The sequence below is a fragment of the Thermobia domestica genome, chromosome 3 (genome assembly GCF_964235325.1).
Source record: "Thermobia domestica chromosome 3, izTheDome1.hap1.1, whole genome shotgun sequence".
Taxonomy (NCBI): Eukaryota; Metazoa; Arthropoda; class Insecta; order Zygentoma; family Lepismatidae; genus Thermobia; species Thermobia domestica.
Genome location: NC_137456.1, coordinates 123,649,068 through 123,675,219, shown reverse-complemented (window position 1 = coordinate 123,675,219; position 26,152 = coordinate 123,649,068). Strand labels below are relative to the sequence as shown.

General features: G+C 37.1%; 1 protein-coding gene across 1 annotated transcript in view; it reads right to left on the bottom strand.

Moving 5' to 3' along the window:
* LOC145680698 (stimulator of interferon genes protein 5-like) overlaps positions 1-26,152 on the bottom strand; it is a 103,751-nt gene that overhangs the window by 48,593 nt on the left and 29,006 nt on the right. The window contains exon 2 of the mRNA XM_081751613.1: positions 2,130-2,268. Within this exon, the coding sequence (XP_081607739.1) occupies positions 2,130-2,268 (139 nt within the window). The remainder of the gene's footprint in view (positions 1-2,129; positions 2,269-26,152) is intronic.

Sequence of the window (26,152 nt, the reverse complement as noted above, 5' to 3'; positions counted from 1 at the left end):
AACAACATCCTGAGACGAATATTCGGACCCAAGAGAAACGAAAAAGGGGAACGGCGGAAACTTCATAACAAGGAACTACATAATTTATATGGTTTACCCAATATTGTTTGGGTCATAAGTCTAGGAGGCTCAGGTGGGGAGGTCATGTAGATAGGATGAAAGAAATTAGGAACACTTGCAAAATCACAACTGGAAGACCAACCGGAAAACGACCATTAGGAAGACCTAGGCGCAAATGGGACGACAATATTATGATAGATCTCGCAGAAATATGAATACAAAGTAGAAACTGGATCCAGTTGGCCAAGGATAGAAGTCAGTTTAGAGCTTTTGTGAACCAGGCATTGAAGTTAGTTATGTTAGATATGTACTGTGGTATAACTATTACATCGACAACAATTTCGATAATGTCATCTTACAAATTCATATTGTGAAATTCTGAATATTCCTAATTCGTTAATATATGCTTTTGATAAAACTTTTGTATAAAATTTTGTTCATTTGGTAAGCTGTATTTTCAGTTCTGATGAGTCGTACATGACTTCTAAAGCTCATACCTCGGTCTTCACCATCCAACGGACTCAAGATAAACTTTTTTCCGGAGAACAGTCCAGTGGCGATCTATGGGCCGTGTTTGATGTTTCTAGTTCCAGCAATTTCGGATAGAGAACGTCGAACAGAAAAAATCACCGTTGCGCAACAACTACCACCTCCAGTCTGATGCAATGTCACACGTCTGTCAAAGGTAAGGATGTTTCGGGACTGCAAACCTGGACATCGGAGCGAGCGCTTGCGTGACCGGCATTACGGGCAATGATGTGGGACAAATTCTTTGTATGCGAAAATTATTTTCAGTTCTTCAGTGACAACACTTTTAAATGACACTTACATAAATAAATAAAATACTTTCCATTCTCATTTCTTTCCTTTCACATTCCTTTCAAAACGTTTTCTTCATTAAGAAAATAATAGGGGATACGTGTTCAGAAATAAGTAATGCGAAATTTGACATTTCTTTAGTACTCAACTTTTGAGAATTTTTCTCGGCGTCCTACTCGTAAGTTTAATTAATTTTGAGTTTAGCAAAATTACTATTTTCTATGTATAATAGAGAGTCCGTGTAATACAACAACGGTTAAAACGTAGCTTGAACAATGGATTTTTTTTAATTAACGACCTTTCAAAAATTATTAAAATAATGGGTCATTAGTACAAATTTATTTATTGATACCTTTAGTTCTATAGAATATATAAATGATGTACAAGGTGTGGAAAAAGAGCTCTGAGATTTCCTAATACCTAAGAAAACATCTTATTCTAAAATTGAAGAAAAACTTTTTAATAAACAAAGGTACATAACTGCCTCCTAAGTTCGAAAAATCAGTTGCTGAATCGCCTTAGGTTTAATATATGAAACTCGCTTCAAGCAGTTGGAGAAATTACATAGGAATAGCACAAGTTCTGTACAAATTCCATCTACGATACGAACCGTACCGAATCTACAGAACTCATTTTAGAGGATACGACTGGATATCAGCAGGATTTTTAGTAGTTAATCAACTTACTCTTCGAAAATCCATTTATTTCTCCAGCCACTTAGGACTTGAAGCTAGAGCACTTGAAAATATTTTTTCCAACCCAGTTGTTTATAGCCCTGAAAGCAGGAATTGTTTAAATCCATGTTAGCTCGGTGGTATTTCTCCGCATCAAGTAAGCTATTTTGTTTTAATACGTACAGTATTTGTAATTGTGGCTTTCTACACCGGAGATACCTATTTATTGGTTTAGGCAACTTCCCAATTACTTTATGGTCTTGAGAAAACAGAAAATTCTGTACCAACATTAGAACTGAACCCGGAACCAGACACACCAAATACATGTCACTTTTAATTTGCGAACATTTGATTTATATTTTAGCTGTTTACGTGAACATCCACAATGCGCAAATATTAATGGTAAGTAATGAAATGGGAGAATGAATATTACCCTGCGACAGTGACTACCGAAAGGTGAGTTGTATCTAATTGTCCCCCTCCCCTACGCAAATGACTACTGACACCTACTACTCGTACTGTTCAGAATCAATATATTTATTTAATACAAATATACAAATGTAATTAAGTACTTACTTTTTGTGGTAGTAAATTCAGTTTCTGGAAGCACAATATTAAGGTACCCGTAGAAGAAACTACAGGCAAGAATTTTGCTTCCATACTTTATACATTCTTTCTCACCATCGTACTCTTCTCGAACTGAAGCACTTTCATCCTGCAAAAACATCAAAATAATTATTCTCTGAAGTTCACAAATATGCTGCATTGGTATGCTTAATCAGATTTCTTTAAGAATACTCTGTATGTACAGTACAGTACTTGACAACCAGATAACATAATTAAAAAATCCTTCATTCGCTTTTCATAATCTTGTACTGCTGTCCATGTAAGTGGTCAAAATAAACTATTAATAAATTAGCAAACATGCAAATCAGACCCATATAGCAGTAAGTAGGTCGCGATAATAGTTGAAAAGTTCCAGAAGAATGGTACCAATTTTTATGATCAATCGAAAGATGAGGCATGTCTAAGTGTCATGTTGAATTGGGCGGTGAAACGTAAACATATACGTAGTTAAGCAAGAAAATATACGAGGGGGGACCCAAAAAACGGGAAATTCGTCGTAACTTCTTTATTTCTTAATATTTTTACACCAAATTTCATTACCATCAAAGTATTGTCCATGGACCGCAACGCATTTCTGCAAACGATCCTTCCATTGTTCAAAACAGTTTTGAAAATCACTTATCGGGATCTTCTTTATGACCTCCAGCGATTTTTGTTTTACCTCCTCCACAGTGGCAAAACGCTTTCCTTTCATGTGACGTTTGAGTCTGGGGAACAAAAAGAAATCACAGGGGGCTAGATCCGGTGAGTAGGGGGTGCACAATCGGTGTCATGCGTTTTTGGTCAAAAACTGCTTTACGGAGAGGGCGGTGTGGACCGGAGCGTTGTCATCATGGAAAAACCATTCGCCTGTGCACCAAAGATCTACCCTTTTCTTCCGGATACTCTCCCTCAATCTTTTCAAAACCTCCAAGTAGAACCCCTGGTTAACAGTTTGACCCGGGGAAACGAACTCCGCGTGCAGAACACCTCTGCAATCGAAGAAACAAATGAGCGTTGTCTTGATGTGTGACTTCACTTGGCGAGCTTTCTTGGGACGAGGAGAGCCACTTGTCTTTCACTGGCTTGATTGCTGCTTTGATTCGGGGTCGTAGCCATAGCACCACGATTCATCACCAGTAATCACCTTGGCAAAAAAAAGCCAGGGTCCTCTTTGAGCTGATTTTGAAGTTTAACACATGCCTCAAGTCGACGCTCCTTTTGCTCGTCTGTGAGAAGGCGAGGGACAAATTTGGCTGCAACCCTTCTCATGTGCAAATCTTCTGATAAAATCCTCTGAATTGAACTCCACGATATTTCAGACATCTCAGAGAGTTGATCAATGGTTCGGCGACGGTCTTCACGAACGAGGGTATTGATTTCTTCGACGTTTTCGTCAGTTCTTGCCGTTGAGGGGCGTCCTGAACGGGATTGGTCTTCAATTGACATTTCTCCATTTTTAAAACGTGCAAACCACTCGTATACTCTGGTTTTACTTAGGGCAGCATCCCCATAAGCAGTCTTCAGCATTACAGTAGTAGGGCAGCATCCCCATTACATAAGCAGTCTTCAGCATTACATAGAAGCTTATGCTTTCAGACATGGTAAAGAAAAAAGTCGCTTTGAATATTAGCAACCCCGCCGCTTTGTTCACGCTATTCTGTCAATGATACGAGGGGGTGCTGGGAAATCTTCATTTTCGGCCCTTTCCCCAATGTCCGATTTCAGTAATTGTTGTTATGTTTGAAAGCTACATGATTCTATATGTTTATAACCCAAAATCAAAACGTTCGAACTAATGTTTTATTTATTTATTTATTATTTTTTTAAAGACAGGAGTGAAGATTGCGGGTCAGCAAGTGGAGTTCAATGATGTTGAAACTACAGCAATCATCAAGTTTATCTTCCACCAGGGGAAATCTACAAGGTAATCCAAGATGAGATCATACAAATCATAAGAGTCCACGCCCCGTGCTATTCCCCTCTTAAGAAATGAGTTGTCAAATTTAGGACAGGATATTTTGGCACTGTAGATGAATCCTGCCCTGGGAGACCCTCGACAGTGACTATGCCTGAAACCATTGAAAAAGGTGCATGAAATGGTTCTCTCCGACGGATGCATTTCTGATATTATATAAGTTACCCGAGGATCTAGGCATCTCCCGTGAAAGCGTTAGTGGGATTATTCGTGATGATCTTGACAAGTGGATGTCCAAATGTTTACATGCAGACCGGAAGCATGCAAGCAAGAGTACTTGCTTGTAGAGACATTTTGAGTGAGTGAGTAGAATGCCATTAAGTTTGTCATACGTTTGGTAATGTAAGATGAAACCTGGCTCTATTTGTATGATTCAGAGATGAAAGAACAATCTAAAAAGTAGCGTCATAATAGTTTACTGAGCTCAAATACGTTTTTAGTGCAAAAGTCCAGTTTACCAGTTTTTGTTAGTATTTTCTGGCCTTAAGATTGGGAAATCTTTGTTGATTATCTACAGCAAGATAACACCATAACCGGGGTTTACTATGCATCATTATTAGATAACTTTACTCAGAATTGATTATTAAAAAAAAAACTGCGGAAAGTTACCTTGAAAAGTTGACTACTTTCATGACAATGCAGAATCCTGTGGTACTCACAGAACAATGTTTATAAAGAAAGTTCGACTATAGGCATATAATTTAAAGTACTCGCCAAACTGCCTCTATAAAAATTGTTGCAGAAGTATCGCAGTATTCTGAAACATGAATATTTGGATAGGACACACACTAGTTCCTAAATGAAGTCTTGATCCAACTACGGTAGGTCCCATAGTTTTGGAGCTATGGACTTTTAAAGTCCATTTTTCATGTTTTCGGCGGCCTATAATTCCGAAAGGAAGCACTTGTGCACCTAGGTTGGTCTATACTTTTTATCTTATATTTGTCAGGAATCACCTCCCAAACGTTGTCGGTGTTATTTTGAAACACCTTCTATATTCACAATAACCTAACCTTACTAAACTATTGACAAAATGGGTGGAATGCACTTCTACTTTCCCATTGTATCTATTTATATTTAATCAGAGGCGGAGTTTAATCTCTAGGAGCTAGTTTACATTTCATGACAAGGCACTCTGTTTTATGTGTAGACATTATTATTCATTTTCTTTTATAGAAAAGTACAAGGTTGATCAACGTTATTTCTTACAGTGAAATAAAAATAAAATGAAATCTTTCAGTTGAACATCCCACGATTATTCCGCTTTTAGGCTAAGGGAGACGATGATTATGGAAGAATTGGTGGAATGACAAAATGGGAGGAAACGAGAATACCCCGAAAAGAACTCAAGGACACGATGTTGTGCACCACAAACTTACTTGGCAGGGGATCGAACCAGGAACTCCACCCACCAGAGGCAAGCGCTTTACCACTGAGCCACCGTGTCCCCTAGCAATTACTGGAGTGCGGTCAAAAGCACTCAAAGAAACCCAAAAAAGCTCGGCGAACATTATCTGCCAGAAAGGTTATCGCAACAATCTTCTGGGATGCCAAAAGAGTACTGTTAGTGAAGCTCATGGAGAGTGGATCGACCATCACTTTAGAAGTCTACTGTGAAACGTTACAACAATTCAGACGAGCCATCCAGAATAAGCGTCAGGGCATGCTGACTCTCGGTATGGTGTTTGTTCAACGTTCGCCCACACATTGCTGGACGTACTCAAAAACTTCTGAAGCAGTTCCACTGGAATGTTTTTGATCCTTCCTATAGACTAGATTTGGCGCCGAGCGACTACCACGTCTCCAGCCACATGAAACAGTGGCTTGCGTCGCACTGCTTCTACAGTGCCAATGCGCTTCATAATGCTGTTAACAGGTGGCTTCATTCTCAGGCGGGAGATTTTTTTTTTCTTTTTTGCGAAATTGCGGAAGGAATTTCAAACCTTGCTCAATTTGAATGGTAAATATGTTGAAAAATAATGCAATGTACTTTTCTAGTGTGTATAATAAAAGTTATGTGTCTGCGAGTATATGTCATTGATAACCAAACTGTTTTTTTTTTCTTTCTTTTTCGAATTGCCCTTGTACCACAGGAGGCCATATCGAAATAATCTCAAAACTATACCATTCTAGTCCAATGCTGCGCGCTGTAAACTCCAAGCAATCCGTCCAATTTATAATAAGGAAGCACTTGAACATGAGTGTAAAAGTAATACAATGCAAATAAAATTTCAGAAACAAAACTCTCGTAATTGAACTTTCGGGTCTGTTATACCTCTAGTGAAGTTTTTCCTAGGAATTACCTTATCATTTTCACGTAACCACCTGTCTGAAATCATATAAATCTGACTGCTAAAATCCAACAGAAGAGGACAATACTAATCAGTGGTAGAAGTAAGACGTTATGTGATGGTATGCCATACCACCTCCGGTTTTTCAGTGATGAAGACATACCGCCTCTGGCTTTTCGATGATCAAGACATACAGTCACTGGAAAGTGGATGCTAATATACGATACCTGGAATAAATCCACTTTTATACACAATAATTGACGAATGGCTTTGCACACCAAGGATCTTAAGTTTATTTTCTTTTTTATTTTCTTAGTTTCTTTTTCCTAATACTTTTATTTTGGTTTTGGAAATGAGGTGTCTACGAAGAAGTTCACTCCTTCCTCCTACGCAAGAACTCGTGTTGCTTGTATTGGTTGCAGATAAGAGCCACATAACAGAAAGGAATGAGTCATGGGCCATAGACCCAATTCAAATAAAAGACAGTGTATTGAAGATGAGACTCATTTAAACTGAAGTATCGTTGAAGCTCACCGGAATTTCTTTTGTGTCTGAGAAAGATAAATACATAACTGAGTCGTATTTACGAGAAAAATATAGTTTAAGCAATGAAAAGAGTCTGTTGTTTTGCTTAAATAAGTGTTTTTGTCAATTATGTTGTTTTGTTTGTTCTTTTATATTAAGCGTTCTATATTGTGTCATGCCATATTAAATTGTTTCGTTCTTATGTATGTATGTATCTTTTTACCTTAATTCATATAGTTGTCGCGTTTTGAGTATATGCGGATTTAGGTGATGTCTGTTACGGAAGCGGACCTTCCGGAGGTCTGGAATAACCTTCAGTCGAGTGAGGGTCCGCGAGTTCTCCTGGGGTAAATTATTTATCTAAAAACTCGGTTTTTGATCTTATAATTCTCTTTAATAAACATAAGAGGATTTTTTTATTTTCCTCAGAAAGTTGGGGTCGGGGTTCGAAGCCTCTCCATGTCCACGTAACTACGGAGAAACTCCTTCATGGTTTTGAGTCATTATGTAAATAGAAATGGAAGCCTTTAGGCAACATACCCTTACTATATTTCAACATTTATACAGACGGTATGTCGAGTCAAAATGGTAATAAAACATACCGCCTCTGCTTTTTTTTTTTTTTCAGGGAGCTGTGAAATTTGGTTTAGAAATGGAATTCCGAGACACCCTGTACGAAATTTTAGTACTTCTAATGAAACCTCGTTTATATTATTTGTAACATTGTGTAAAGCGCCAACAAACTTAACCTTATTTCCAACGTGATCTTTAACAGCAGAAAAATAGAACTATTACTATTATTAAAATTTGTCTGACGTGTAAGATCCTGTTTTTGCAACAAAGTAACGTTATTATCTTGCGGACTTCGTCCATCAACAAATTGTTCAGAATTGGCTGTCTTGGAAGCAAGAAAAGCTGACAATTTGTCAAGCTGTAATTAAATACTTATCAAGGAGGAAGAAAAAAAACATCGTTGTTTCCTGAACAAACAGATTTCTCACTTCTTTGGAGGGGGGAAGACTAAATACATCACAACCGTCCGTCCTTCTGCAGTGACGTTGAAGAAAGAAAGCCGAAAAGTTAATATTCTTATCGCAAAGTAATCTTTAGTTTTGTTATAGTTAAAAAGATTTGTTCTTTCTTTCGAAAGCAAAAAGTTCGGAAGGGCTTCCACCGATGTAATAGTCTTATTAATTTCGTAGAACTCGAAATAACTCCGAAAGTAGCCCTACCTTGATAAACTCTATTTGATCCGCCACTATTTCTTGGAACGTAAAATTAAATTCTGCTTGGCATTAACACACTACAGTACTGATTTTGACTGATTCTGCTTAAATGAACTCGTCTCGTCCTCCCTTACCCGAGAAAGCAAAAGGTCACTAAACGCCGTTCCATTTGAATATATGTTAAATTCATAATCTCAGAAGGACGGCTCAAAGCCACGTACAAAAGTTGAGCCGAGTCCCTAAGATAGATTCTGTAGAACAAAAGATGTCGACGCCTTCTTTCATCACGATTATTAATCAATGCGTAGGATTTGACTCGGTGTAAGAATAATTCAATAACATCATCTATATTCCCACGAAAGAAAACTGGTTTCACAATATGACCTAACGTTAAAGGAGAATCAATACTGTGATCCTTTAAAAACTCAATGATAATGCTAAATATACCAAATACAGAAATTATCTAAATAACATACAACAAATTATTCTCCACTATAATCTTATTTAACCAGTAGGCAAGACAACTCAGAAAAAATCTCACAACTACTCAAAATACAACTCCATAAAGTTAGCTAAGTGTGCGGGAGGGATAGAGGAGACCACTGAACTTAATCACAATAAAAATCGCAACAGCTCAAAAGAAGAAAAAAGAGCTTTAGCAGACAGAATACTTCAAATCTGAAAAGAAAAAGTATTTATTATTATTTTTCAAGAGAAGAAAAACTCTCATAAGTCACAATAATGACAATTTCTAAGTTGAGAAAAGGGGGGCAAATAATGAAGGAAACGTTTCAAAAAAGATACCTCTGCCATGTGCAGATGGCCGATGTTAGATTAACCTCAGTTTACCTACAAAGATGATAAATGGGGATTTTGGCTAACAGCAGTCGTAAGATTAATGGGCGAAGATAGGAATTGTCTGCTGGGGGGGGGGGCAGACGTTTTGGTCGATCTCGGAAGCCGTCATGAGTCACCCTGCGGGGAAATCCCTAACTTTGGATTTTTGAAATTTGTTCCCTTTTACGGTAAGATGAGTGCTTTGATACCTGATTTTGATTGGTTGATAGAGGTCACGTGATCTTAGGTCCTGGGATATTTGAAATTCGTTCCCCTTTACGGAAAGATGAATGCTTTGGTACCAGGATGATGATTGACTGATAGATGTTCCGTGATTTCAGGCCCTGGAACTTTTGAAATTCGTTCCTATTTACGGGTAAGATGACTGGTTCGGTACCTTGATTTTGATTGGTTGATAAAGGTCACATGATCTTCGGCCCTGGGATTTTTGAAATTCGTTCCCCTTTATGGCTATCCTCTCTCATGAGTACTTTAGTACGATTCTGATTGGCTGATAGAGGTTACATGATCTTAGTCCCCACCCACGCGAGAAATTTAAATTTTCAGGTCACATGGTATGACGTCATGTTTTACCCTTCCGGGGAAATTCCTCACTCGGAATTTTTGAAATTCGTTTCATTTTATCGGTAAGATGAGTGCTTTGGTACCTCGATTTTGATTGGAGGATAGAAGTCACATGATCTTAGCCCCACCAACGCAAGAAATTTAAATTTTCAGGTCACATGATATGACGTCATGAGATCAGGCGATCCACCCTTGACCGGGATTTTAGAATTCCTTCCTTTTAAGATTATCTTTTTGGTACTTTGAAGTTTTCCTTTAGGGTTTGGACCCCCACCTTAAATATTATTGTTTTCTTTTATGGGTAAGATGGTTCTTACCTTGATGAAGAGGGGGCCCACCTCTTTTTGTAACTAAAAAATTTGTAACTAAAAAATTTTAAACAAAAAGTTTCAAACCAAAAATTTTCGAACGAAAAAAAAATTGAAACAAAAAATTTTTCGAATTAAATTTTCAAATCAAAATTTTTTCGAACTAAAAAAATTTTGAAAAAAATTTCAAAAAAATTTTTCGAACCCCCAAAAAAATTGAAAAAAAATTTCGAACTAAACCAATTTTTAAAAACAAGTTTCAAACTAAAGATGTAAATCACATCTAAAAATTTTGAAATCAAACTTTTTCTCGAACTAAACTTTTAAAATTTTCGAAAAATTAAAAATCAAATTTCAAAAACTAAATTTTCAAATCAATTTTTCGAGCGAAATATTTTCAAACTAATCATTTAAACCAAATCTTGGATATATTTCCCACCTTAAATCCCAAACCAAATTTTCAATATTACCATTATTTGAAAACAAGTGTTCAGGGTTTCAAGAAATAATAAAACATATTTTTCTCAACTTGTATTTTCACGAATGGTATGTGTTTTTCTCATACAATTTTATTAACACAATAAATACAGAATCTAGTTTAATGAATATTTTGGACGTATCATCGAATCTTGTTGACGTATCCTGTAAAGAAAAAGAAGCAATAGATTACTTTATGAATTTCTTTTTTTCTTGAACAATAAAAACGAGTAAATATTGATGAGAGAAATAAAACTTACTCGTAAAAGATGGATCTGTTTAGTTCCATTTTCCTTCCATCTGTTTAGTTCTTCCACTGATGGTGTTGGTGGTTTATGAACTCCTCTGGGTACTGCATTTTTTTCTTGGTGTTGCTGCTTTATGGTCAAGGAGGAAAAAAGGAAAAGGAAAAAAGACTGTTACAATGGCGGCCTCATTCGGTATTTACAGTTTTTTCTCCATTTTTTCCTGTTCCAGCTTCCGTTTTTTAACGTACCCGTTCGGAACCGTATTATAGGAATTGAGTTCTCTGAATCGCCGTTTTGTGTACAGGATGTTGTACATTTTTTCTTTGCGAGTGACGATGGTCTTTGGTCCTGCATATTTTATGAGGGATGGTAATGGTGACTTGTCCACGGCATTGATTCGTAATCATTTCTTTTAAGGCGTTGAAATTTAATTCTGCCCTGCATCGTAGTTTACCTCTAATTTCACATATGTAGCTGGTGACGTTGGCGTCTGGATTATATATTTCTAAACTAATTTTTCGATCCTCCACTAACAAATGTCTTGATATAGGCTCGTTGTCCATAAGAATCCATCTCATCCGATAAGCATCCCAAGTACGTGGAATGTTCAATGGTTGGCTCCCCCGGCTTTTCTGTAAATATCACAGAATCCGTGTCGAAATATAAAACACGTTCCTGCAACATTTCCAGGTACTTGTACAGTTCCAGACGTGCCTGACATGTTGTAAATGCTTCTAAAACGACATTGGTGTTTCCATTTTGAACAGGCACATGTTCATTGTACTCCCAGAACGCATACAACATGGTATCATTGATGGGTACAATTTGATGGAGTTCAATGTCGAGGGAAGTGAGTTTTTCATAAAATTCTTCCGGCCGATTAATAATTGTGGTCTGGCTAAAGTTTGTACGTTATGAGAGCTTTCCCCATAAAGAGTTAACACAAAGTTTAGATAAACTTCTTCGTGCAGGATTATTTTCAATTTTGGTCGGATCCTATGCAATACCTTCACGCTCCAGGACGGTTTGTATAAATGTCGTTTTGTCTTCTTCGGTGACACATGAACTCGGCTATCCAGAAGCTTCCATTTTCGATTTCAAAAACGTGTTGATGTATTCCGTGAACAAGCCACCTGTTTTCATGATGGGGTCATATTGTTCAATGTCATAATCCCAAATTTCAAAGATTTCCACCGGTTGATATCCTAATTCTATTGTCTTTTGTATTTCGTATGATACCCATGTTCCAGTGAGGCATCGCTCCTGATCGTTGTGTGTATACGTTGCTGTAGGGTCTGAGTTTATTTCTTCGGCACAAGCAGCAGACAGTGGAAACAGTAACTTCTTGTTGCATCGATAAGGGAGGAGACCATGATAAAGATGGCGACTTGGTAATATCGTCATTTTGATCAGACCATTGACTTTATTTATTGGTGGTATATTTTTATCACCCTGTAGATAAATTCTAGGATGTCCTACAGGGTATTTAGCGCACTTATTTATGAACGGATAAAGCGAAACAATATCGAAATATTTTTTCTCCTGCTTTTTTCGTCGACTTGATGGTACAATTTCACGCAATTGGTCCTGCCTCCAAAACAGCTATCTCTTGGATTTAATGGTCTGCGGTTCATGTACGGATGATTCTTGAGATACGTCGCCATTGCTGGATTTTGTTTCAAGAATTGTTTAAATTCGCACTCCCACATTTCATGTACAATGCACCCTAATTCACGCAGTCTTGCATTTTTTCATTGCGTTCGTTCATAACGGAATTCCACGGTGTCTTCTGGATTGCGAGCCATCAACATGGAATCCCGCAATAAACACTACTTTTTGTCGAGCCGCATGTAAGATTTGCTTTCCTTCGGTTTTTTCAATGTAGGCCAGTCATTACATTGCAGTGATCGATTGCGTACTTCTCCACCGATAACCATGCGCTGGTAGAATTCAAATGGTATTGGGCTTGAGGAAATTCCGGCGGAATACTAAATTGGAAGCACTTGCAATTGTTATAGTCTCTAAGAAGGGATTCACTTTGGTTTCTGCTTCAAATGACGTCATAAACGAAACACATGCTTGCCGCAGTACATTAACATCTTGAATGCAATAGTTGAGAATTTCCTTCTGAAAATCAAACGTGTCATTACGATGGTCGTTGTACCACTGCATGAACTTGTTCCTGTCTTCTACGGACATTTCATTTGCAACATAATACTTCGTTTCTGGAAGTGGTACAATATACGATTGATTTTCTTTGGTGTTGAAGAAATGTGGGAAGTATCCTTTGGTTGCGGGTAAATTGAACGCTTTCGACAATTTGCTTAATGCCATAAGCAGGAAGTTCAGAGTCAATGAACGTTAGATTATTCTAGGTTAAACTCAGTATCTTGGTCCCATTTAATATGACGTCAGGTATCCCTTGGCATTGTCCTACCATAGTCTTTAGAATAAAATGTCCAAGTTTATGTTGGGACGACGTTCCCGCAAGTACTGGAGAAAATCATAAATTGGATCCTCTCCTTGGAAAATATGCTGGCGCTGACCACACGTACTGCAAGACTGTTGGTTATTATCGTTTTCAACACATGCATAACATACTTGTTGTGCAACCAATAAATTCGGGACGTGTACAAACATGTTATCGCCAATGTTCTTGTCCTGCATGGATTCTATATCGTAGAAAATCAATAAGGCTTTCTTTGCATGCATGAGTGAAGGAACACCAGGTTTCAAACATTGCCGATCAGGAAGCATGAAACATTCATGCGATCCTGGTACAATCTTCTTACATACATTACAAAAGACCTCATTACAGTCATGAATACGTTGTCTACTTCGTACAAAAGAATATACTCTGTAACATTTAGTACATTGTTTCACCATTTTACATACAGGTTCCCCTTGATGATATACTACATTCCGATGACTATTAAAACATTCTTCGCCGTAAAATTGACGATTGCAGTCGTTGCACAATATCAGCGTTTGGTTCTTGTCACATACAGGTCTCTGTAAACATTTGGACCACGTTACAAGACAATTTTTTACATGTCTGTTATGTTCACTGTATTTTTTATGACACACTTCACAATAGAACTTGGTTGCAAAACAAGCAGTCAAAGATTGAATGATATCAAAATGACCAGCCAAACAAATCAAATTTATGGGAGTGCAATTTTCATCGTTGGGCCCCTCGTACATATAAGCCTGAGAAACTGGTGTACACAGTAATTTTATATTATTTCAGATAAGATTGGAATTATCGAATTTCATTTACACTGGCACCATGATCCAAATTCACTCCTGCATTTGTACATAAGGCATCTACTTCCTGGTCCACAACACATTTTGTTTGATATTTATACTGCTTATATCGTTTCACATCTACATTCTTGTATTTCTTTAGACCAATAGCAATAACAAGGGCGTACGTCAGACATCTTGAATCTTGATTTTTTACGCGTACAATCTCTCGCTTGCTTCGTAATAACTCTTCATTTTGAAGTATTCCTTGTCGCACACGACCATAGCCACGTGGAATACCCACACGATGAAAATGAACGGTGAATGGTTCGTGGAGGAGAAATGAATTGTTACTTTGTAAAAGTCAAATGAGGCCCACATCGTCTCCAGTATCAGGTTTCGTGCTTGGCGAAAACTCACCCAAAATGGCTTATTGGTGTTTCGTGGAGATATTACCGATAAACCAACCATCGCCTCATCATCGACATTGACTAATAAATGGTCCAGCATCGCTTGAAAACTATTATGCACGTATTGGATAATATCGGTTCCTACGGGTGGTGCGTTAAATTGTACTTCCATCATTCTGCCCTCGATGTTAAATCGTCTATAATGACGAGTGATATCGTTACGAAAGGTAAAACCCGATTCGGCCATGGTTAAAAGGAGAAAACAAACAAACAGGTACAATCACGGTAAAAGAAATATGTACTGGGAAAAAGGAATTGAGCAGCGTTAATTTACTACAAAAAAAGGAGAAAGAAAAATCTTAATCACCTGATAAACAGGAAATCATGAAGTTTGTGATAAATTCGTAACTAAGTAATTCATGTAAAGGTCCTGAGTTTGATTCCTGGCGGGGCGTTGAGAGTCCCATTATTAAAGCACAAGTACTAGAAATCAAAGTTTTTTCTAACTCTGTGTTTTAAATAGTTATGTTACTGAAATGAGTGTTTTATTGCTGTCATACTGGAAATCAAACTCGAGACCATTACATCAGCATGTAACTGACCTACGATTCTGTAGTGATAAAAGGAATGCACGAGTGAATAAAAATTGTCTTCCAACTGCGGTTAAAAGTGAAAAGAGTACGCGTAAGCATTTTTCCACTCACAACGAACTTTAAAATGATGCGTTCGCAAGCTTAAGATATTCATCGAACATTAACGTTACACATATGTAATTCTCAAAAAGAAAAGTTTTGAATAACGTAAAACTTTTAACCAAATATTCATGCACTCTTTTTTCCGCATAGTTAAGTGATTAGCGTTTGTGCTTCTAACGTGGAAGACCTTGGTTCGATCCTAGGTGCGTTTGTTTTCCACGTTAAGCTGTAGATTGACGTCTCGTTGTTAAAAAAGGGTCGCTGTTAATCCTTTTCTGAAATTTAATATTATTCTCATTCGTAGTTTTCGAAATTTATCATGCATTTTTCTCAAAACTAAGCTAAATGATCACACCTCTGGCCCTGGCTCAATCCCGGGTGGTTGCTCGAATATCACGTTAAGCTGAAGGGACTCTAAACTAAAACAATGGTTTCAAAGGAAATCGAACCATATTATTCTCAGGCGTTGTTTTCGAAATTTGTAATGCATTCTTTTCAAAACCAAGCTAATGATTAGCGCACACATTTTTGGTCATGGTTCAATTCCCGACGGGATTGAATTGAATTGATTTTGAGTTTAACGTCCCTTTCAGCAGCGAGGCTATATGAGACGTGGACCTACTGATTAACGTGGAATCCGAACCACATGAGCTCCCACCGGGAATCGAACCCGGATCTCCCACGCCAAAGGCGCGTACGCTAACCGCTTAGCCAAGGGGAAGCTCAATCCCCGGCGGGAGTTCAGATTCAACATTAAGCTGTATTCCTAGCCCACACTACTAAAGGGACGCTAAACCAGAATAAACAAACCGTATCATTTCTCGTGCTTAGTTTTAGAGAACACGATACTTTTAATGTGTGGAGTTCCTGATTCGATCTCGTGAGTTTATTCGGGGTACTCCCACTTTCCCATTCCACTAATTCCTTCATAATCATTCAAATGCTCTCATAGCTTAAATATTTCGTGCTAAAAGTAAAACAGTGTATTAGTGATAACAATGTTATCCTTATGTGTAGTTTATAATTCCCGCAAATATTAAATAAAAAATTATCTTTGAATCTTGTCTGAAAATAAAATCTCACTGAACTTACCTCAAAGTCAATGAACGTAAAGTCGTCGCAGTAAAGTTTAAAATAAAGACACATAAAAAGCACACCTTCTTCACTTGACAGTTGAGAGCGGTGTAGGATTTGAAAAATGAAATTTAGATTTTTATTTAGGTCGCTATGAAAACGTCATCATCAATCAATCAGAAACGAGAAAATTCATAAAATGACATCACAAGGAACCAATCAAAACGCAGCTTTCGTCATGAATCACGAACCAAAACGATGTGTAACAATCGATCGTGACGTTATTCAATTTTCTCAATAGTTATGAAATCCTTATTACAACATCTATTGCAGATTTCAAATGATAAGCGGCATGGCCTTGAGTTTGCTTCACGCGGCATCCAATTGGCTTTGAGCGGTGTTGACAATTCGCGACAAGCAGTCCTGCACGCTGACTTCTCGCGCTACTGCGAATCTTGACAATACTTGTATTAGCACATCAACTGCTCAGTTTACGAAGTAGAGAAAAGAACTACGAACACATACGTGAAAACTACATCTTTTTATGTCAACTGGTTGTTATGATACACGCTTTTAAAGATTTCCATATAAAACAATTAGTAAAACGAGCGATGAGTCCCGCGTCTAATTTCCAGTGGATTTTTCTTCAATTTGGAAATAGAACTCAACTTTTATTACAGAATAATCATGGGTGTAACCAGCAGGTTGTTCTAGGGGAACATTACTTTCAGGGGGAGGAAAGCTTTTCACACATTTAAAAGAAAACAAATGATCTCTTTCAGAATATGAAAGCATTTTAACTCACCATACATACTATACACATGTTATATTTTTACGATGCTACCTTATCAAAAGACGGATCTTGACAGTACCGAGTTGAAAACCGGATTGTAGATGAATCAATAAGCTATTCATAAGAAAACAATGCTGTTTATAGTAGTCTGTTTATCTGACTTTGTATTTATATGGGTTAAAATTGTAAAGAAAAAAACTCGAAAAAATATCAAATGAGATATTATTATGCAATAATCTAATAGAGAGTTCATACGGTGTGCTCCCAGTTAGGGAAATGAGAATATAAAGCATATGGTTAATTTTAGTATTTTAATTAGGCACAGAAACCGTATTGATGATGTTTGATTTTTTTTAATTTTCATATTTTATTATAAACGTCCCTCATTTGCATTAACTATTAAATAAGTTTATTAAACACATACCCCGAACCTCATTCTGGAGTTGGAAATAGTTTGGAAAGACAGGGCCGCCTTTTCCCCCGTTACTACACGCCTTTGGAATCTGATTCATTTATTATATATATATATATATATATATATATATATATATATATATATATATATATATAATATGCCTAACATCGTAAGAACAAAGTATGGGAAGTTCGTAATATTGTTTTGAAATTTACTTCGGGATAAATTCTTCCTTATTCGACAGAAAAAACGCAGTATGTTTTTTTTATTTCCTTCACGTTTCACTACCTTACATATATGCGACCACTTATTCCCTCTTTCCTCCCCCAGCAGGGATTCAAAAGCACCAGGCGTCTGAATGGTGTCGTAAATTATCGTAACCCAAAACAAACTCGATCTTATGGACTTGCTTAGGAATCAGACGGATTGTTTTTGTGTGACCTAGACCAAGCCCAAGAATGTTATTTGTTATGAAAACTGAGAAGGAAACAAAGGTGCTAGTTGTGTTGGAACGTAACTTCTCTTCTAGCATAAACAGAATTCATCAGTGTCTGGGTTACTTTCTTTGGTGGTAGTTCGTTTCTTCTCCAAAATTATAGTTGACAATGTCTTTAAGCAAACCGAGTACAAGTGCGGAGCTTTCTTAAAAAAAAATAAATAATAAAAAATAAAGTGCTACGAAATCAGGCTCGAAGAATTATTTTTTGTTTTTACAGTTTTTTTTTTTTTTTTAGCCCATGATAATAAATTTACAAGACTGAAAATTCAGACAATGACGAAATATTAACTGACATACACGATAGTGAAAGTAGTGTTGAAGACGAATGTTTAGCATATCCACTGAAAAAGTTAATAGGTAAGTAATTTAATTGCTATATATACTTCTAGGACGCAGAGTCAAAATTCTTGAGTTTGCTGGAATAGTATATTTACATTGCGAATAACGTTGCCAATGTATGTGTCATAATCTCAACTGGAGGAAGACCGAGAAGGGAAAGGGGAGTCCATGATCCGGCAACACCGCGCGGAATATCGCGCACCATTGGCTATTGCCCGTGATGCTTTACATCTGAAACCACAGTTAGTATCGCAATTCTGCCCATGACATCATCCCGAATGCTTTCTACCTGGACCACCTTTCGTAACTATGACATTTCATTTTCCTCATATTCCATAAGAGAATGTCAATGTTTGCTTTTTCATGAATCATGCTCACACGTTCGTAGTAAAACAAAAGCAATACGATACGCATTCGCTGACGTTTGCATTTCAATCATATGTGATTTTGTGTCAACACACAAAGAAGTCTTTCAGCATTTAATTTTAATCCACGAACGGAAGCGTTATTTTCTTTTACACATCTTAAAAGTATTTCAGGGACCATGGTTCGAAACCCACCAAGCACGATTAAAACCGAGCTTGTTCATAGCTAAGCGGTTAGCGGTTAGTTGGTTTGAAAGACCTGAGTTCGATTCCTGGAGAAATATTTCTTAGGATTTTTCTTTTTAGTTTTCCAAACTTGGTTTACATTTTTAGTCCCAAATTTTAAGTTTAGTTCGAGAAAAAGTTTGATTTCAAAATTTTTAGATGTGATTTATATGTTTAGTTCGAAACTTGTTTTTAGAAATTGGTTTAGTTCGAATTTTTTTGTTTCAATTTTTTTGGGTTCGAAAAAATTTTGATTTGAAAATTTAGTTCGAAAAATTTTTTGTTTCAATTTTTTTCGTTCGAAAATTTTTGGTTTGAAACTTTTTGTTTCAATTTTTTTAGTTACAAATTTTTTAGTTACAAAAAGAGGTGGGCCCCCTCTTCATCAAGGTAAGAACCATCTTACCCATAAAAGAAAACAATAATATTTAAGGTGGGGGTCCAAACCCTAGAGGAAAACTTTAAAGTACCAAAAAGATAATCAAAAGGAAGGAATTCTAAAATCCCGGTCAAGGGTGGACCGCCTGATCTCATGACGTCATATGTGACCTGAAAATTTAAATTTCTCGCGTGGGTGCGGACTAAGACCATGTAACCTTTATCAGCCAATCAGAATCGAGGTACCAAAGTACTCATCAGAGAGGATAGCCATAAAGGGGAACGAATTTCAAAAATCCCAGGGCCGAAGATCATGTGACCTCTATCAACCAATCAAAATCAAGGTACCAAACCACTTATCTTACCCGTAAAAAGGAACGAATTTCAAAAGTTCCAGGGCCTGAAATCACGTAACATCTATCGGCCAATCATCATCGTGGTACCAAAGCATTCATCTTATCCGTAAATGGGAACGAATTTCAAATATCCCAGGACCTAAGATCACGTGACCTCTATCAACCAATCAAAATCAGGTATCAAAGCACTCATCTTACCCGTAAAAGGGAACTAATTTCAAAAATCCAAAGTTAGGGATTTCCCCGCAGGGTGACTCATGACGTCATACCACGTGGCCTGGGGGCGTGGCTAAAATTTGAATTTCCCGCGTGGGCGGGGCCTAAAGTCACCTGACCTCTCTCCACCAATCAGAATCAAGAAAATTTTTGCTGACTGGACTAGCCATAGAGGGACCCCTACTACTCACGGGTTCTTCGCCACAGAACTGTGCTATGCAGAAGAGTAAATAAAATCGTTCATCTTTGATGTGGTCTCGGAAGGGCGTCTAATGTAAAGGGCGCACTGCACCTTTCACGGGTTCTTTAAGATAAAACTATAAGAATTTATTACTAAAAACTTGTACCTTTATTTATACTGTGATATTTCGGAGGGCGCACCGGGACACGTTCCGGTGGGCCAGCACGGGCCTGGTTGTATCCCTCTGGAATGTGCTGTTACCTTACACTCATCGATTGCATACAGATTTGGGTAACAGTTTTACAGGGAGGAGGGCAAACTTGTAAAAAGAAAAAAGGAGGATTTACAGCACAAGTAAGTTGCAAATGGTGACACAATGATGACCTAACCTATTTTAACGTATTGAATCATCCAAACCATAAAGATAAGTGGAAAGTTGTATCTGATACAAAACCTAACTTAATTTAACGTATTGAACCATAAAATGAGCGAATCTGAGTAGAATATCGCAAATAAGTAGATGAAAAAGCTCGCTAAACAAAGGCCCAGATTTGTGACATGCTGCAAAATGATATATCAAAAAGCGGTTACCAGTGGTGGATCTAGAAGGTAAAAACGGGGGGGGGGCAGTCATAACCCAGACTATGATAGGTATATCATGAGTTTATTATAAACTTTCCAAAATATATAGCGGCGTTGCCACATCTCAGTTCGGCAATCACCTAGGTGTTTGCCAAGTAGGGGAATAATGCGCGTGGTTTATTAATAACGCTTCTGGAGGAACCTCTGGGTGTCCCCTTTTTGGGTAACACCTAGGGGAGAACTAAGGGGAGATTCATAAATAAGGGCCTTACTGAAATAGTCGGCATTGCATTATTTGCGTTTCGTTGCGACCTTAAAATTTTGATAACATCGTTACAGAATACTCCCTATGGGCCTTACGCAGAATCGTTCTGACGCGTCATTAATGTCACAGTAAAGCAGGGATGCAAATAAGCACTCGCCCACTCGCCGGGGTGAATGGTTCATCGGTGCGGGCGAATATTTAATTTCATACCGAAGGTAAGTAAATTATTTCTATTGCGGGATGTAGGCTAGTAGTATTTTTCTTGGGCTAGTAAATTTTTGTTGCTTATTTGCATCCCTGTAGTCAAGTTCGATTAACATGCTTTCTGCAGTAGTCAGGCCTTAAGTACGACTCTAATCATACGCCAAAACGACTCTACATAAGGCCCCATGTGTATACTTTCTTTGATATTAAGAACACTTTCTTGGGGAAAAAATAATAAATAAGTAAACGTACAGGATTACAGGTGGGCCTTAGCCTTTTGGCAGTCTAGCCATCCTATAGTTACACTCTTGTCAACAGTTCGCTAAAATTAGAGAATGTGTATTAGTCAGTGGCGGCTAATGTTAGCGTTGCGCACGACCAAAGTATTTCAAGAAAAAATATTATCATCAATAGTAGTAAAGAACAGAAAAAAAATACTTTTTAATACTCGCATATATACACTTTAAATAACATATTTTTTTACTTCTGTAACTGTCTGTTCCGTTAATCCGTTTTAAAAAGCGAAAAATAATCCGTCACAGAGTCTCTAATTTATATTGTGTTGCAGCGAGCATACAACGACCAGATTCCTTCACCGCGGCAATTGGAGCAAATGTTGTCTCCTTTCCCCTATCTCAGAAGTTAAAGGGACTGGTCGTTGCAGTGCTTCTGCAACACAGCACGGTTTCCAGTGAATGAGGTTTTTCGCGGTAAATAAGATTTCTGAATTTTATTTCAGTAGCAATTAGCAAATGGAATTTGTTTTTATGTATTAATATTTTTAAATTACGGGACCATACTGAAGCAAATCAATATAATGACAATTAAAAAAAATATATTGCAGAAATACAAAATAAGGAAATATCTAGTAGTGGAGAAAACAAATGAAAGTAGACCCGCATTTACAAGTTAATTCTTAGCTTATATTGATAATGAAGGCTTTTTCTACAGTAATTTGTGAATCAAATATTAATAAGTCTGTATGTAGAATCGCTCCCCCCCCCCCTCTGTGGATAGTATTTTAGTATAAACATATTTCTTTCATAAAATAAGTATATTTTATACTCTTGATAATTTCCACATAAAACTGTATGATGGGAAACGCCACATTGAATTTGGGGCTAGTTAGCAATGCTCAGAGGCATATCCACGAGGGGGTCCACCGGGTCCGGACCAGGCCCGTATCCACGGGGGGCTAGGGGGCCGAGCCCCCCTAAACTTTGGCTGGCCCCATAAAAGTTTCACGGTACGCTTGCAAATGAACTATAATAAATATGGAGATGAAGTATAATATGATTGGGTCGGTCCCCCCCTAAATTCTACCGGGCCCGCCCTAAATTTTTGGGCTGGCTACGGGCCTGGTCCGGGCATCCCAAAAATTTCGAAACTTGACTAACATTTGTAGACTTTCTTAACGAACTACACTTGTTTAACAGAGAAACGATTGATGTAGGCTAAATATTTTATTTTACTCCTCATCATGTCTACTCTTTCTTTTCTTATAGAAATAATCGTTCTATCATTTTTTCTAAAAATATAGGTGACAGTAAGTAAGAATTACTTATCGTCTTTTCGGGTGCAGAATAAGACAGGTTCCATATTATGTAAACGTATTGGACCTCCCTCATATACTTTGGACCCCTCCCAGTTAACATTTCTGGGTGTAGAACTGGCAGTGCTGTTTGTTTTGATGTTCTTTGATTTTTGGCTTCTGTTACATGCTGATCCTTCATCTGGCGGGTTTCGAGGTTTCCTTTCCGGAATATATCACATTAGTAAGCGTTGTTTCGCTTCATGTCGAAGTATATTGTGTTCATCGTGCATTGCATAACAACCAAGACAGATGATTTAGAATGTAGTTATTTCTTTTACGCACATGTGTGTGTGTGTGTTGATGTATAAATATGTGACATTTGGAATTCATATACCAGTACCTCTTTTGTATCAGCTGTTTTGGTTTTTAATTATTAGGTTTAATTTTTTGTGTGTGCTTTAATTCTGTAAATAACCTACAAATTCTGAATGAATTGTATACCATGACTTCTGTAAATAACTTACAAAAAAACATTGACCAGCTTTCAACTGAGGAAAAATTTGCAATTAAGTCTTAGACAAAACAAGAAACGGGCAATTCAGGAGTGAGTTCGAAAAAAAAAATCCAGTTTAAATTTACAGGATATCTTATGGCAGTAGTGTTGTTTGCACCAGATACATTTCCTCAATTTATTTTAAATTTTCCTAGATAAACTGTGAATAAAGTGTGTTCAATGTACATTTTTTTTATAACACTAATCTCTGCCACGAACTCTCTTCAGTCAACGCTGAAGAGGAATTCGGATCACTGTCAGGGACTGTTTGCTAGAATAAATCGTTCGCAATAATCTAGAAAAAATATTTAGTGAATCTACAAAGCTTCTGCAATTAATATTAACTGTACCTATGGCGTCAGCGAAAGACGAAAAGTTTTTTTTTTTTTTTCGCATGAGAAAGAATTGGCACTTTCAAGGAATTGAATGTCCCAAGAAAGGTTATCGCCATTGGTTATGCTTTCCATCGAAAAAGACCTGACAATAAGAATACCAGAGTTCAACCAGCATGTATTAGACAGATTTGCTCCAATCAAAGAGAGGATAATGAACTTACTAATTAATTAAGGTGATTAATCGGATAAAATGTTCTGCATTTTTATATTTTTTTAAAACAGAATTTATTTTAATTTAAAGTGTCACATAGCATTTGCATCTAAAATTATGCTGATTTGTCAATGAGTACACTTTATATCTTCTGTCTCTTATCGTTCGTACTGCAACACCCGAAACCACAATCCACCGGCCGCCACTGGTATTAGTTACTCAATATAAGTTTTAACACGTTCGAAAAACTTAAAAAAGATAAATAACGACTTCCCTTATATTTTTCACATTTTTCGGGAAAAGATCGGATTCATACATTACGTTACACTAAATACTAGACTTCCTGCAAAGAACTTTTATGAACTACAACGTTCGGGATTTTCCCGGCTTTTGTAACCTTTCTCCCTACATTTTGCTGTGTGTACAGTACGAAAATATTAAATTCACAGTTAGATTTTCGAGTAGTGCACAGGGTTAGATACTGGTATTACAGCTGAAAGTGTAAATAAGTCGTCCACTTCTTGGATTCAAATGAGCTAAATCGTTAAGGTAATGTACATACTATAATATAGTGCTGTAAACATATCCGTAAATATGTTTGTCTTGAGAAACTGACTCTTGTGTTAATTCCTACAATAATATATAAAATTGATTTACAAACAATACTTAATTATAATGTTCGTCCTGGGTAATTGCAACCCAGCTTGTTTGTTTGCTTATCTGCCATATGTTTGTTCGTTACGAGTAGTATACAGGGTAACCCAAAAGTAGGTATACAATCACACACTGATCAACTCATTGCTTTTTATGTAATTTCTTATTGTTATCCATCAGGTAGACTTAGTTTCTTTATTTTTTGTTCTTAATGTGTTTTTACTTATACCTTAAGCTCGGAACAGCCGAAGCAAATAAACCTATAAGCTAGAATGTTATACTTGATTAATGCAGAGTTTGTATACCTACTTTTGAACCACCCTGTATAAATACTCATGTAAAAGGAGCATATTTGTTAACGTTACATATCACGAAGGATTAAGATTGGTAAAACATTTTATTTGTTAATTTGTTGAAACAGGTTTTGTTAGCATCGAGGTTACATGAGACATGAATCTACTGTTTAATGTAGAATCCGAACCACTGTAAAGCTTTTAAGGTTTGATGCTCTCCCATCGGGAATCGAACCCAGGACCACGTACATGCGCAAGACGAGCGCGCTAGCCACTAGACCAGCTCAGAAAACTGAAACAGTTTTTTGTTAAATGATGTGTGGTACTTTGAAGCCCATCATTATTTCGTGCTTCCTAGGGCAGAGTTCGGTACTTCTTAATGGAAGTAGCTCTTCAATTGTTTACATATTAAAACAAGAAAAAACCGCTCCAGAATCTGAGAAACAGCGCATATCAAAGGCACGCACGCTGTCATATGGTCACAATACACATCGTAATAATAATAATAATAATAATAATAATAATAATAATAATAATAATAATAATAATAATAATAATAATAATAATATAATGTCATCTATATAAAGTTCTTACCGACTAATTAACGCTTAATTCGAACTACTTAAGCTAGAAACTTGAAATTTAAACTGTACATAGCATTTATGACGACAAGTACTACCAACAAAGCGGAGTATTTTTTTTGGGGGGGAAGAAGGGGGAATTCCACTTGGAAGGGGATGAAATGAAGTTGCAACTATTGTAAGATGTCCATATCTAAATTTAGCAATCTCTTAAGATTAGAGAGAGTAAATTTGGTATTTAAAAATTTCACTTAAAATATTTAAACGCGTGTTTCAATGCCATATATACATCGCATATTACCTAGATGGAAAGAAGAACGGGTAGGGTGGTTCACTAACATACCCGTATCACGGCATACCTTAGGCTTAATAGAAACCAAATGTGGTATTTCGACCTTTCATTTAAAGTAATTACGCACATGTTCCTGCGTTTCTTGATATTTGACATAGGAAAAAGTGGTTGAGGGAGAATTGAGCTCGCGGCACACCGCCATCTTCAATTGTTCAGTTACACAGAAGTCTGCCGACAATGCACGAGGTGTCTCACGAGAGAAAAGTCATACAGGTAAGGGCAGGGTCGGATCTTGACTCCTGCGAACTACGCATTCGCAGGAGGCGCCAGGTGAAGAGGGCGCCAAACTGGAAAATGAGTTTTGTGTTTAAATGTCTATATTTATTAGAGAAAATGTAATGATGATTTTTTTCCAGATAGCTTCAAATAAGTATTGTATAGACTGAGATACAGATAAAATACATCAAAAGGACAATAAAATCGAATCTTTGTGTGGTTCGGTGTAAAACATCCGTTTACAATTAAAATGGGATTGTATATCAATTGGCGCCAATGCCACACTGACAAGTGATGCTAGTTCGAGGAAAAAACCCTTCCCCGACCTTGAATATCATTGCCAAATATGTCTTTGAAATGGGAATTTAAAAACAATTAAAAGGAAGTCAACTGCACGTGTTCCTTATGAATTGGATGGCATTATCACAGTAAAAAGAAATGTCTTTAAAGGTGTTCCGCACTGTCATAAACAGTGTCCCGCATAGTGCCTCGGTTTAATGCCCACAGTTAAGGGTTGAGAAAGGTCAGCGCTAAATGAGATGTACA